Source organism: Sturnus vulgaris, chromosome 24, assembly GCF_052056855.1.
Source record: "Sturnus vulgaris isolate bStuVul1 chromosome 24, bStuVul1.hap1, whole genome shotgun sequence".
In the NCBI taxonomy this organism is placed as follows: Eukaryota; Metazoa; Chordata; class Aves; order Passeriformes; family Sturnidae; genus Sturnus; species Sturnus vulgaris.
In genome coordinates this window covers 5364292-5375510 of record NC_142266.1, presented here as the reverse complement: position 1 = coordinate 5375510, position 11219 = coordinate 5364292, and the positions used below count along the sequence as shown (strand labels likewise).

Here is an 11219-nt window from a genome sequence, read left to right as displayed (position 1 = left end):
AAAATACCCAAAAACTCCCCCAAAAAACCTAAAAAAAACCAACCCCGAACCCCCAAAAACCCCAAGAAAATCCAAAACTCCCCCAAAAAACCCAAAAAAACCCCCACAAAACCCCCTAAAAACCAAAAAAAAAAAAACCCCAAACCCCCAAAAAACTCCTAAAAAAAACCCCAAAACAAAAAAACAACCCAAAAACCCCCCAAAACCCCCCCAAAAAACCCTAAAAATCCCAAAAAAACCCCCAAAAACCCCAAAAAAACCAACCCAAAAACCCCCCAAAACACCCCAAAAACCAAAAAAACCCCAACCCCAAAACTCCCCAAAAAACTCCTAAAAAACCCCCAAAACCCAAAAAAAACCAACCCAAACCCCCCTCAAAACCCCCAAAAACCCCCCAAAAAATCCCCAACCCCCCCAAAAAACCCTAAAAATCCCCCCAAAAAACCCCAAAAAACCCCCCCCAAAACCCCCTAAAAATACCCCAAAAAGCCCCCCAAAAACCCCCAAAAAACCCCTAAAAAATCCAAAACCCCCCCAAAAAACCCCCCCAAAACCCCTAAAAAATAAAAAAAAACCAAAAAAACCGAACCCCCCCCAAAAAAACCCTAAAAATCCCAAAAAAACCCCCAAAAAAACAACCCCCCAAAACCCTAAAAATCCCCCCAAAAACCCCCAAAAACCCTAAAAATCCCAAAAAAACCCCCAAAAAACCCCTAAAACCCCCTAAAAATCCCCCAAAAAACCCCCAAAAAACCCCAACCCCCCCCAAAAACCCTAAAAATCCCCCCAAAAAACAAAAAAAAAACCCCAAAAAACCCCTAAAAATAAAAAAAAACCAAAAAACCCCCCAAAAAACCCCCAAACCCCTAAAAAACCCAAAAAACTCCCCCAAAAACTCACCAAAAACCCCCCAAGGACCCTAAAAATCCCCAAAAAACCCCCAAAAAACCCCCTAAAAATCCCCCAAAAACCCCCCAAAAAACCCTAAAAACCCCTAAAAAACCCAAAAACCCCCCAAAAAACCCTAACCCCCCCCAAAAAAAACCCCCAAAAACCCCCCAAAAAACCCCCAAAAACCCCCTCAAAAATCCAAAAAACCCTAAAAATCCCCCCCAAAAAAACCCCAAAATGAAAAAAAACCCAAAAAACCCCCAAAAACCCCCCAAAAAATCCCAACCCCCCCCAAAAAAACCCCAAAAACCCCAAAAAACCCCCCAAAAAACCCCTAAAAAACCCAAAAAAACCCTACAAATCCCCCCAAACCCCCCAAAAAACCCCTAAAAAATTCAAAAAAACCCCCCAAAAAACTCCTAAAAAACCCCCCAAAAACCCCCAAAAACCCCAAAACCCCCCAAAAATCCCCCAAAAAACCCCCAAAAAATAAAAAAAAACCCTAAAAATCCCCCCAAAAACCCCAAAAATCCCCCAAAAAACCCCAAAAACCCCAAAAAATACCCAAAACCCCCCTAAAAAACCCCCCAAAAATCCAAAAAACCCTAAAAAACCCCCCAAAAACCCCAAAAAACCCTAAAAAACCCCAAAACCCCAAAACCCCCCAAAAAACCCCAAAAAACCCCTAAAAAACCCCTAAAAAACCCCCCAAAAACCCTTAAAAAATCCAAAAAACCCCAAAAAACCCTAAAAAACCCCAAAACCCCCCCAAAAACCCCAAAAAACCCCTAAAAAACCCAAAAAACCCCCCAAAAAACCCAAAAAACCCCAAAAATCCCAAAAAAAACCCCAAAAAATCAAAAAAAACCCTAAAAAACCCAAAAAACCCCCCAAAAAACCCCAAAAAACCCCCCAACCCCCCCCAAAAAAACCCCTAAAAAATCAAAAAAACCCCTAAAATTCCCCCCCAAAAAACCCAAAAAACCCCTAAAAAACCCAAAAAACCCCCAAAAATCCCCAAAAAACCCCTAAAAATCCCCCAAAAAACCCCCAAAAAATAAAAAACCCCCTAAAAATCCCCCAAAACCCCCCAAAAAACCCCTAAAAAATAAAAAAAAACCCCCCAAAAACTCCTAAAAATCCCCCAAAAAACCCCCAAAAACCCCAAAAAACCCCAAAAATTCCCCCCAAAAACCCTAAAAATCCCCCAAAAAATCCCCAAAAAACCCCCCAAAAAACCCCCCAAAAAATCCAAAAAACCCTAAAAATCCCCCCAAAAAACCCCCAAAAACCCCCTAAAAATCCCCCCAAAAAACCCTAAAAAATCAAAAAAAAACCCCCAAAAAACTCCTAAAAAACCCCCCAAAAAACCCCAAAAAACCCCTAAAAATCCCAAAAATCCCCCCAAAAACCCCAAAAAAACCCTAAAAATCCCCCAAAAAACCCCCAAAAAACCCCCCAAAAAATAAAAAAAAAACCCCTAAAAATCCCCCCCCAAAAACCCCTAAAAAATCAAAAAAACCCTAAAAATCCCCCCCAAAAAACCCCCAAAAACCCCTAAAAACCCTAAAAATCCCCCAAAAAACCCCCAAAAAACCCCTAAAAATCCCCAAAAAACCCCCCAAAAATAAAAAAAACCCTAAAAACCCCAAAACCCCCCTAAAAAACCCCCCCAAAAAATCCCAACCCCCCCCCAAAAAAAACCCCAAAACCCCCAAAAAACCCCCCAAAAAACCCAAAAAACCCCTAAAAATCCCAAAAAAACCCCCCAAAATACCCCTAAAAATACCAAAAAACCCCCCCAAAAAACCCAAAAAACCCCTAAAAACCCTAAAAATCCCCAAAACCCCCCAAAAAAACCCTGAAAATTCCCCAAACCCCCCAAAAAACCCCCAAAAAATAAAAAAAACCGCCAAAAAACCCCCCAAAACCCCTAAAAAATTTCAAAAAAAACCCCCCAAAAAACCCCAAAAAACCCCTAAAAAATAAAAAAAACCCCAAAAAAACCCCAAAAACCCCACCTGGATCTGCTCGTGCGTCCACTGGTCCAGGGTGACGGATTTGACGCGGGAGATGTGCACGCCCAGGTTCCGGTGGATGCCGGCGCAGCGAATGCAAACGAACACGCCCAAGTTCCAGGCGGCCCAGCGGGGCCCTGAGGGAAAGGTTTAATTAGCGCTAATTACGGCTCATTAACGGGGTGAGTCGGGGGGGGGAAAAAATGAGAGGAGTTGGAATTGGGAAAAAAAAAAAAAAAAAAAAAAAAGGTTCCGGGTTGGGATGAGTTGATGGGGGGGGGGGGGGAAAAGTGATTTAAATCCACAAAGGATTGGGGTTTGGGAGGGAATTCTCGTTAAATCTTTGTGGGATTTGAGGTGAATTTTTTGGGATGGAGGTGAATTCCCGTCCAATCTTTGGGATTTGAGGTGAATTCCCATGCAATCTTTGGGATTGAGGTGAATTCCCGTCCAATCTTTGGGATTTGAGGTGAATTCCCATGCAATCTTTGGGATTGAGGTGAATTCCCGTCCAATCTTTGGGATTGAGGTGAATTCTTTGGGATTGAATCCCAATCCCAAAGATTGGATGGGAATTCACTCAAATCCCAAAGATTGGATGGGAATTCACTTCAATCCCAAAGAATTCACCTCAAATCCCAAAGATTGGATGGGAATTCACCTCAATCCCAAAGATTGGATGGGAATTCAAGATTGGATGGGAATTCACCTCAAATCCCAAAGATTGGATGGGAATTCACTTCAAATCCTCAAGATTGGATGGGAATTCACCTGAAATCCCAAAGATTGGATGGGAATTCACCTCAATCCCAAAGATTGGATGGGAATTCACTCAAATCCCAAAGATTGGATGGGAATTCAAGATTGGATGGGAATTCACCTCAAATCCCAAAGATTGGACGGGAATTCACCTCAAATCCCAAAGATTGGATGGGAATTCAAGATTGGATGGGAATTCACCTCAATCCCAAAGATTGGATGGGAATTCATCTCAAATCCCAAAGATTGGATGGGAATTCAAGATTGGATGGGAATTCACCTCAAATCCTAAAGATTGGATGGGAATTCACTCCAAATCCCAAAGATTGGATGGGAATTCACTCAAATCCCAAAGATTGGATGGGAATTCACCTCAAATCCCAAAGAATTCACCTCAATCCCAAAGATTGGATGGGAATTCATCTCAAATCCCAAAGATTGGATGGGAATTCAAGATTGGATGGGAATTCACCTCAAATCCCAAAGATTGGATGGGAATTCACCTGAAATCCCAAAGATTGGATGGGAATTCACTTCAATCCCAAAGATTGGATGGGAATTCACCTCAATCCCAAAGATTGGATGGGAATTCAAGATTAGATGGGAATTCACCTCAAATCCCAAAGATTGGATGGGAATTCACTCCAAAACCCCACACATTTGTGATTTCTAAATCATTATTCCCATTTACTAACTCATTATTTATAAAAATTATAAATTATATAAGATAGACCAAAAATGGAGAGAAAGCAAAAAAAATAGAGAGAAAGCAAAAATTGGAGAGAAAGCAAAAATAGAGATAATCCAAAAAATGGAGAGAAACCAAAAAAATCAACCAAAAAAATGGAGAGAAATCAAAAAATTGAGATAATAAAAAAAATAGAGATAAACCAGAAAAGGGAGAGAAATCAAAAAATGGAGAGAAATCAAAAAATGGAGATCCACCAAAACCAGAAATAAATGAATTTCTGGTTTAATCCTGGATTTGCTGGGCCAGGGGATGAACCTGGAGGGGCCCTGAGCTCTTTCTGATTTTTTTTTTTTTTTTTTTTTTTAATTTTATTTTATTTTATTTTCCAAGTCCCATATTTGTATTTTGGGGCATTTTGCACTGCATTGCCCTTCCCTTACATAAGTGCCAGCAGTTTCTATAGGAACTCACTTCTTACTCCAGCTGGGAATCACGTGGAAAAATTTATTTTTATTTTTTAAATTTTTTAAAAAAATTTTATTGATTTTTTTTTTTTTTTTTGAGGAGGAATTCTCTTTTCCCACCTCCACTCCCCAGCTGGGTCAGCACACAAATCCCAGGTGCTCCGAGGATTATTTCTATTTCTGGCATCCAATTGTGACTCAGAGCTCTGCTTAAAAAGGATCCTCCTCCAATTAATTCCAAATTAAATCCCTCTTGGGAACCCTGATGATTTTTTTTTTTTTTTTAATTTTTCCCCTTTTTTTTTTGATGGGGAGGCTCAGGGTGGATGGAGCTGTGGGTGAAGATCCCAGAGGGATAAAGTGAATTTTGGAGCATTTCCACTCCCTTTTTGTGCACAGAAAAGCAGAATAAAAAAAAAATTCTGATTTTTTTTCCAGCTCAGGAAAGCAGAATAAAAAAAATTCTGATTTTTTTCCAGCTCAGAAAAGCAGAATAAAAGAAATCCTGATTTTTTTTTCACATCAGGAAAGCAGAATAAAATAAATCCTGATTTTTTTTCCAGCTCAGAAAAACAGAATAAAAGAAATTCTGATTTTTTTTTCCAGCTCAGAAAAGCAGAATAAAAGAAATCCTGATTTTTTTTAAGATCAGAAAAGCAGAATAAAATAAATCCTGATTTTTTTTCCAGCTCAGAAAACCAGAATAAAATAAATTCTGTTTTTTTTTCAGATCACAAAAGCAGAATAAAATAAATCCTGATTTTTTTTCCAGCTCAGAAAAGCAGAATAAAAGAGGCTGCAGGAGGAGGAGGAGGAGTTGAGTCATGCAGGTTTTTCAGGGAATATTTGGTTTGGATTTACAGGAATTAGGCTGGATTTATAAAATAATTCCCAAATTCCATTAGAAATCCACACCACCCAATCCACTCCCTTTCCCATCCCATATTTAACCCCTTCTGGACAGGGATACACCCAATTTTACACATTTTTAAATTTTTTTTTTGCTTTGGATTTACAGGAATTAGGCTGGATTAAAGCAGCTCCCCCAGAAAATAATTCCCAAATTCCTCCCCACATCACCCAATCCAACCCCAACCTTTTCCCCCCTCCCCATCCCCTATTTCTGGGGGTCTCCAGTCTTACACATTTAATTTTTTTTTTTTTTTTTTGATGAAGAATTAAACCTGGATTTTTTTTTATTTTTTTTTCCCCCCCCCCACCTTCAGCAGCCACTCCTCCCACCCAATCCCTGGGATTTATTTAGGCCTGGATCTCACAAAATAAAAGGGATGGATGGAAAAGCCAAATAAACCAAAAACCAGGGCTGGAATCTCCCCCTGCCACGTCACCAAGGGGAGGGGACAGGGGAAAAATTTGGGGGCAAAGCAAAAAAAAAAAAAAAAAAAAACCAAAAACAACAAAAAAAACCCCAAACATAATTAATTAACTGGGGAGTGCATGGCAGCAGCAGTGGATCCACTCCGAGGGAATTTTCCCAAATCCTGCTGGGGAATTCGGGGATTTCACCCCCCCAAAAAAATGGCACCAGGAACAAAAATCCCACCTGCCCCAAAAATTCTGCTTTTCCCAGGTCAGATTCACCCCAAAAATCCCACCTACCCCAAAAATTCTGCCTTTCCCAACAAAAATCCCACCTGCCCAGGAAAATTCTGCCTTTCCCAGTTCAGTTTCACCCCAAAAATCCCACCCACCCAAAAAATTCTGCTTTTCCCAGGTCAGATTCACCCCAAAAATCCCATTTGCCCAGAAAATTTTGCCTTTCCCAGGGTAGCTTGACCCCAAAAATGGCACCAGGAAAAAAAATCTCACCTGCCCAAAAAATTCAGCCCTTCCCAAGTCAGATTCATCCCAAAAATGGCACCAGGAACAAAAATCCCACCTGCCCAGTAAATTTTGCCTTTCTCAGGTCAGATTCATCCCAAAAATGGCACCAGGAAAAAAAATCCCACCCACCCAAAAAATTCTGCCTGTCCCAGGTCAGCTTCATCCCAAAAATCTCACCCACCAAAAAAATTCTGCCTTTCCCAACAAAAATCCCACCTGCCCAGTAAATTCTGCTTTTCCCAGGTCAGATTCATCCCAAAAAATGGCACCAGGAACAAAAATCCCACCTGCCCCAAAAATTCTGCCTTTCCCAGGTGTTTTTCCAGGTGATTCCCACCAGGGAGAGGATTTTGAGCTCAGCACTGCCCACCCTGCCCTCAAGCTCTCTCACTTCCCCCAAACTCGAGGTTGACAACAAAAAAAAAAGAGGAAGGAGGAGCAGCAAAGAGATTTCACCCAATTTCCTGCAAAACACCAGCTCTGAGCAGGGTTTGCAGCTGCTGCAGAAAAAAAACAAAACAAAAAAAAACCAAAAAAAACCACCCCGAGATTTCACAGAATTTCACAACAGCTCGGGCTGGGAGGGCCTTAAAGCTCAATTTAATTAATTCCACTTCTGCCATGGGCAAGGAGCAATTCCTGCTAGCCCAAGGTTGTTCCAGCCTGGCCTGGGATGTTCCAATCCCTGCAGAGAAAAGCAGTTTTGCTTCCAGACATCCCTGGAAAAGTGCTGGGAGCCACCAGGGAGCTCCATCCCATTGGCAGAGTGGAATGTTGTAGTTATTCCAGGAGGAGCCCCAAAATTCAGCAAAAAAATATCAAAATTATCCCAAAACTGCAGCAAATCCTTGGAGTTCTGGACAGTGACAGTTCCATTCACCAAAAATATCAAAATTGCCTCAAAGCTGCAGCAATTCCCTGGAGCTTCAGGCAGTGAGAGCTCCCATGGCATCACATTGATCAAAAATACCAAAATTGCTCCAAAACTGCAGGAAATTCTTTGAAACACCAGGCAGAGACAGCTCCATTCACTAAAAATATCAAAACTGCCCCAAAACTGCAGCAATTCCTTGGAAAATCCCAAAACTGCCCCAAAACTGCAGGAAATCCCTGGAGCTCCAAGCAGTGACAGCTCCCATTGTACCACATTCATCAAAAATATCAAAATTTCCCCAAAACTGCAGCAATTCCCTGGAATTCTGGGCACAGACAGGTCCATTCACCAAAAATATCAAAATTGCCCCAAAACTGCAGCAATTCCTTGGAAATCCAAGCACAGACAGTTCCATTCACCAAAAATATCAAAACTGCCCCAAAACTGCAGCAATTCCCTGGAAATCCAGGCACAGACAGTTCCATTCACCAAAAATCCCAAAATTTCCCCCAAACTGCAGCAATTCCTTGGAAAATCCCAAAATTGCAGCAATTCTTTGGAAATCCAAGCACAGACAGCTCCATTCACCAAAAATATCAAAATTGCCCCCAAACTGCAGCAATTCCTTGGAAAATCCCAAAATTTCCCCAAAACTGCAGGAAATTCCTTGGAAAATCCAAGCACAGACAGTTCCATTCACCAAAAATATCAAATTTTTCCCAAAACTGCAGCAATTCCCTGGATTTCTGGGCAGTGACAGCTGCCCTGGCACCACGTGCCCTGCAGGAGGAGATTTCCCCCTTCCAGGAACCTCATTAGTGCAGGGGTTAATTAGTGGATCAGATAACCCCGGCTGCTCTCCAGGACTGGTTGCAATCCACTGTTCCCAGCTTTGGAATTCCACAGCAGAACTGAATTATAATTCTAATTATAATTAAAATAATTAATGAGCTGGAATTCTGCACTTCCAGGGCGTGCTGTGACCAGGACGAGGCTGCACCACCCCATGACCCAGAGGTGTGGGGTTGAATTTATTCTCATTTTGGTGAAATTTGCTGTCTCAGGCCTGGGGAGCAGAGATAAAGGAGTTTGTTTTTTGTTTTTTTTTTTTTTTTTTTTTGGTTTTTTTTTTTGGTTTTTTTTTTTCTGCCCTCGGGGCTGGCAGGAAAAGTGCCAAGAGATAAAGGATCGGCAGGGAGGGGAACATCCAAACCTCCAACAGCACCTTCCATCCCAAAGCCAGGTGTGCTCCAGGCAGGTGAGAACGATGAGGTTATCGCGGTTTAGGGGTTTTTAAGGTGAAAAGAAATCGCAATTATGGGATTTTTAACGTTGCCGAAGGGGGGCTCTGCAGTTTTTGAGGTCACACTGAGGTGACCAAATCCTTTGTTTGCAGATGGATTTGGCCAATCCCTCTCCCAAGTTCGCTTCCAGCAGCTCTTGGGCAACAAGGCTCAAGTCCAGATCTCCGAGTGATTACAGCAGCTCATTAAAACGGGATTTTGGGGCAAATTTTAACTCTTCTGCTGCAGGAAAAACAAAGCAGCAACCGCAGAGCAGCACCTGGGGACGAGGAACAACTTGAATCCTTTGTTTGATCCTCTGGAATTCAAACATTTCCTCTCTCAGATAGATCAGGGTCACAACACGCCTTGGAATCAGAAAAACATGGAATGGTTTGGGTTGGGAGGGACCTTAAAGCTCGTCCTGCCCCTTCCACTACGCCAGGGGTGGCCTTGGATAATTCCAGGGATGAGGCAGCCAAACCATCCTCACAGGGAAAAAAAAACCCAAAAAAACAACAACAACAAAAAAAAAACCAGGTGGGAAAAGGAGCAGAGGATAAAAATCCGGAATTCCTGCGTTGGTTCCAGCTCCTGCCCGCTCCTTACAGAACCCAGGGCAGATCCCGCCGCTCCCATTCCAGCCCCAGGTGACAGAATGGGACTGCCCGGATGGAATTCCTAAAATTCCCCAGTGCCTGGCTTTTCCAGGTCCCTACCCAGCCTGGGGTGTTTCCCGGGATTCCCACAGGGAGATTTGGGGTCGTTCTCTGCCCATCTCCCCTCGGCTTCCAGAGGAACCGGGAGCCAAAAATCTGGGGGGTTTTTCCCCCCGAAAACCACCGGGTTCCTTCCCCCCCAAAAAACCACCCTGTTATGCCCCAAAACCACTCCATTCCTGCCCCCAAATCACGAAGCTCCTTCCCCTAAAACCACCGGGTTCTTTCCACCAAAACCACCCCATGTTCTTGACCCCAAACTCACCCTGCTCTCTACCCCAAACACCCCGGTCTTGCCCCAAACCCATCCCGTTCTTTGCCCCAATCCCCCCCCGTTCTCTGCCCCAAATCCCCCCCGTTCTCTGCCCCAAATCCCCCCCGTTCTCTGCCCCAAATCCCCCCCGTTCTCTGCCCCAATCCCCCCCCGTTCTCTGCCCCAATCTCCCTCCCATTCTTGCCCCAATCCCCCCGTTCTCTGCCCCAATCCCCCCGTTCTCTGCCCCAATCCCCCCCCGTTCTCTGCCCCAATCCCCCCCGTTCTCTGCCCCAAATCCCCCCCGTTCTCTGCCCCAAATCCCCCCCGTTCTCTGCCCCAATCCCCCCCCGTTCTCTGCCCCAATCCCCCCCCATTCTCTGCCCCAATCTCCCCCCGTTCTCTGCCCCAATCTCCCCCCGTTCTCTGCCCCAATCCCCCCCCGTTCTGTCCCCACGGATCCCGCGCTGCCGCCGCCGCCGCCCCCGCGCAAGCCCCGTAACCGCTGGGACAGCACCGTTGCCCACCCCGCCATCACCGGAGCGCTCCCCCCGGGCCCCTGGCGGAAACAGAACGCGAGTCCCAACCCCACGAGACCCAAGCGGGGGTGTCCGACCCTCGGGACAGCGGCGACACCGGAGAGCACCGAGCGGCGAGGCCGGTGGGGGGGGCACCGACGGGCTCAGCAGGCCCCGCCGCCCATCCGCGCTACCTTTGGCCTGGCAGTCGGCGCAGAACTTGTTCTCATCCTCGGCCAGCAGCCCGGCCAGCACCGCCTGGTAGCGCTCCACGTCCCGCACCGATTTTCCCGTCATGGCGCGGCCGGCGCTGCCCGCCCGCGGGTCACGGCCGGCCCGCCCGCTTCCTGCTTCCGGTATGGGCGGGGCTACAGCCGGGGGAGGAGCCAATCAGCGCCGGCCCCTCGCGGCAACGCCTCCGCCGCTCTTCGGCCATGCTGAGCGGTGATTGGTTGAGGCGCGCCGGCGGGAGCCAATGAGGAGAGAGGGGCGGGGCCCCCGGGGGTATGAATGGAGAGGGTCACGTGGTGATAATTGGGGGAGTGGGGACAATGGGGGATGCGGAGGGGACAGTGCGGGGGGAGACATCGAGGGGGACAGGCAGGGCATGGGGGGCCTGGGAGTGCTGGGTGGGAGGTTTATGGGGGGCTATGGGGCCGTGGGTGGGGGTAGAGGGATGCTCCAGCTGTTTTGGGGGGCTCAGAGGTGCTGGGGGAAGGATCTTGGGGGTCCAGGGGTGCTGGGTGGGGGATTTTGGAGGTCTGTGGGGTTCTGGGAGTGCTGGGTGGGAGGTGTGTGGGGAGCTATGGGATGCTGGGTGGGAGTTTGGAGGGCTCAGAGGTGCTGGGTGGGGGATTTTGGGGGGCCCTGGAGTGCTGGGTGGGGGTCCAGGAATGCTGAGTGG

At 45.8% G+C, this 11219-nt stretch overlaps 1 protein-coding gene across 1 annotated transcript in view; it reads right to left on the bottom strand.

Annotated features, from left to right (window-relative positions):
• Positions 1–10673, bottom strand: part of SMAP2 (small ArfGAP2) — a 21634-nt gene extending 10961 nt beyond the window's left edge. Inside the window, exons 1-2 of the mRNA XM_088178511.1 lie at positions 10510–10673; positions 2913–3046 (exon numbers count right to left, since the gene is read on the bottom strand). Of these exons, the coding sequence (XP_088034637.1) occupies positions 2913–3046; positions 10510–10612 (237 nt within the window). The 5' untranslated portion in view covers positions 10613–10673. The remainder of the gene's footprint in view (positions 1–2912; positions 3047–10509) is intronic.
• Between the last annotated feature and the right edge of the window lie 546 nt (positions 10674–11219).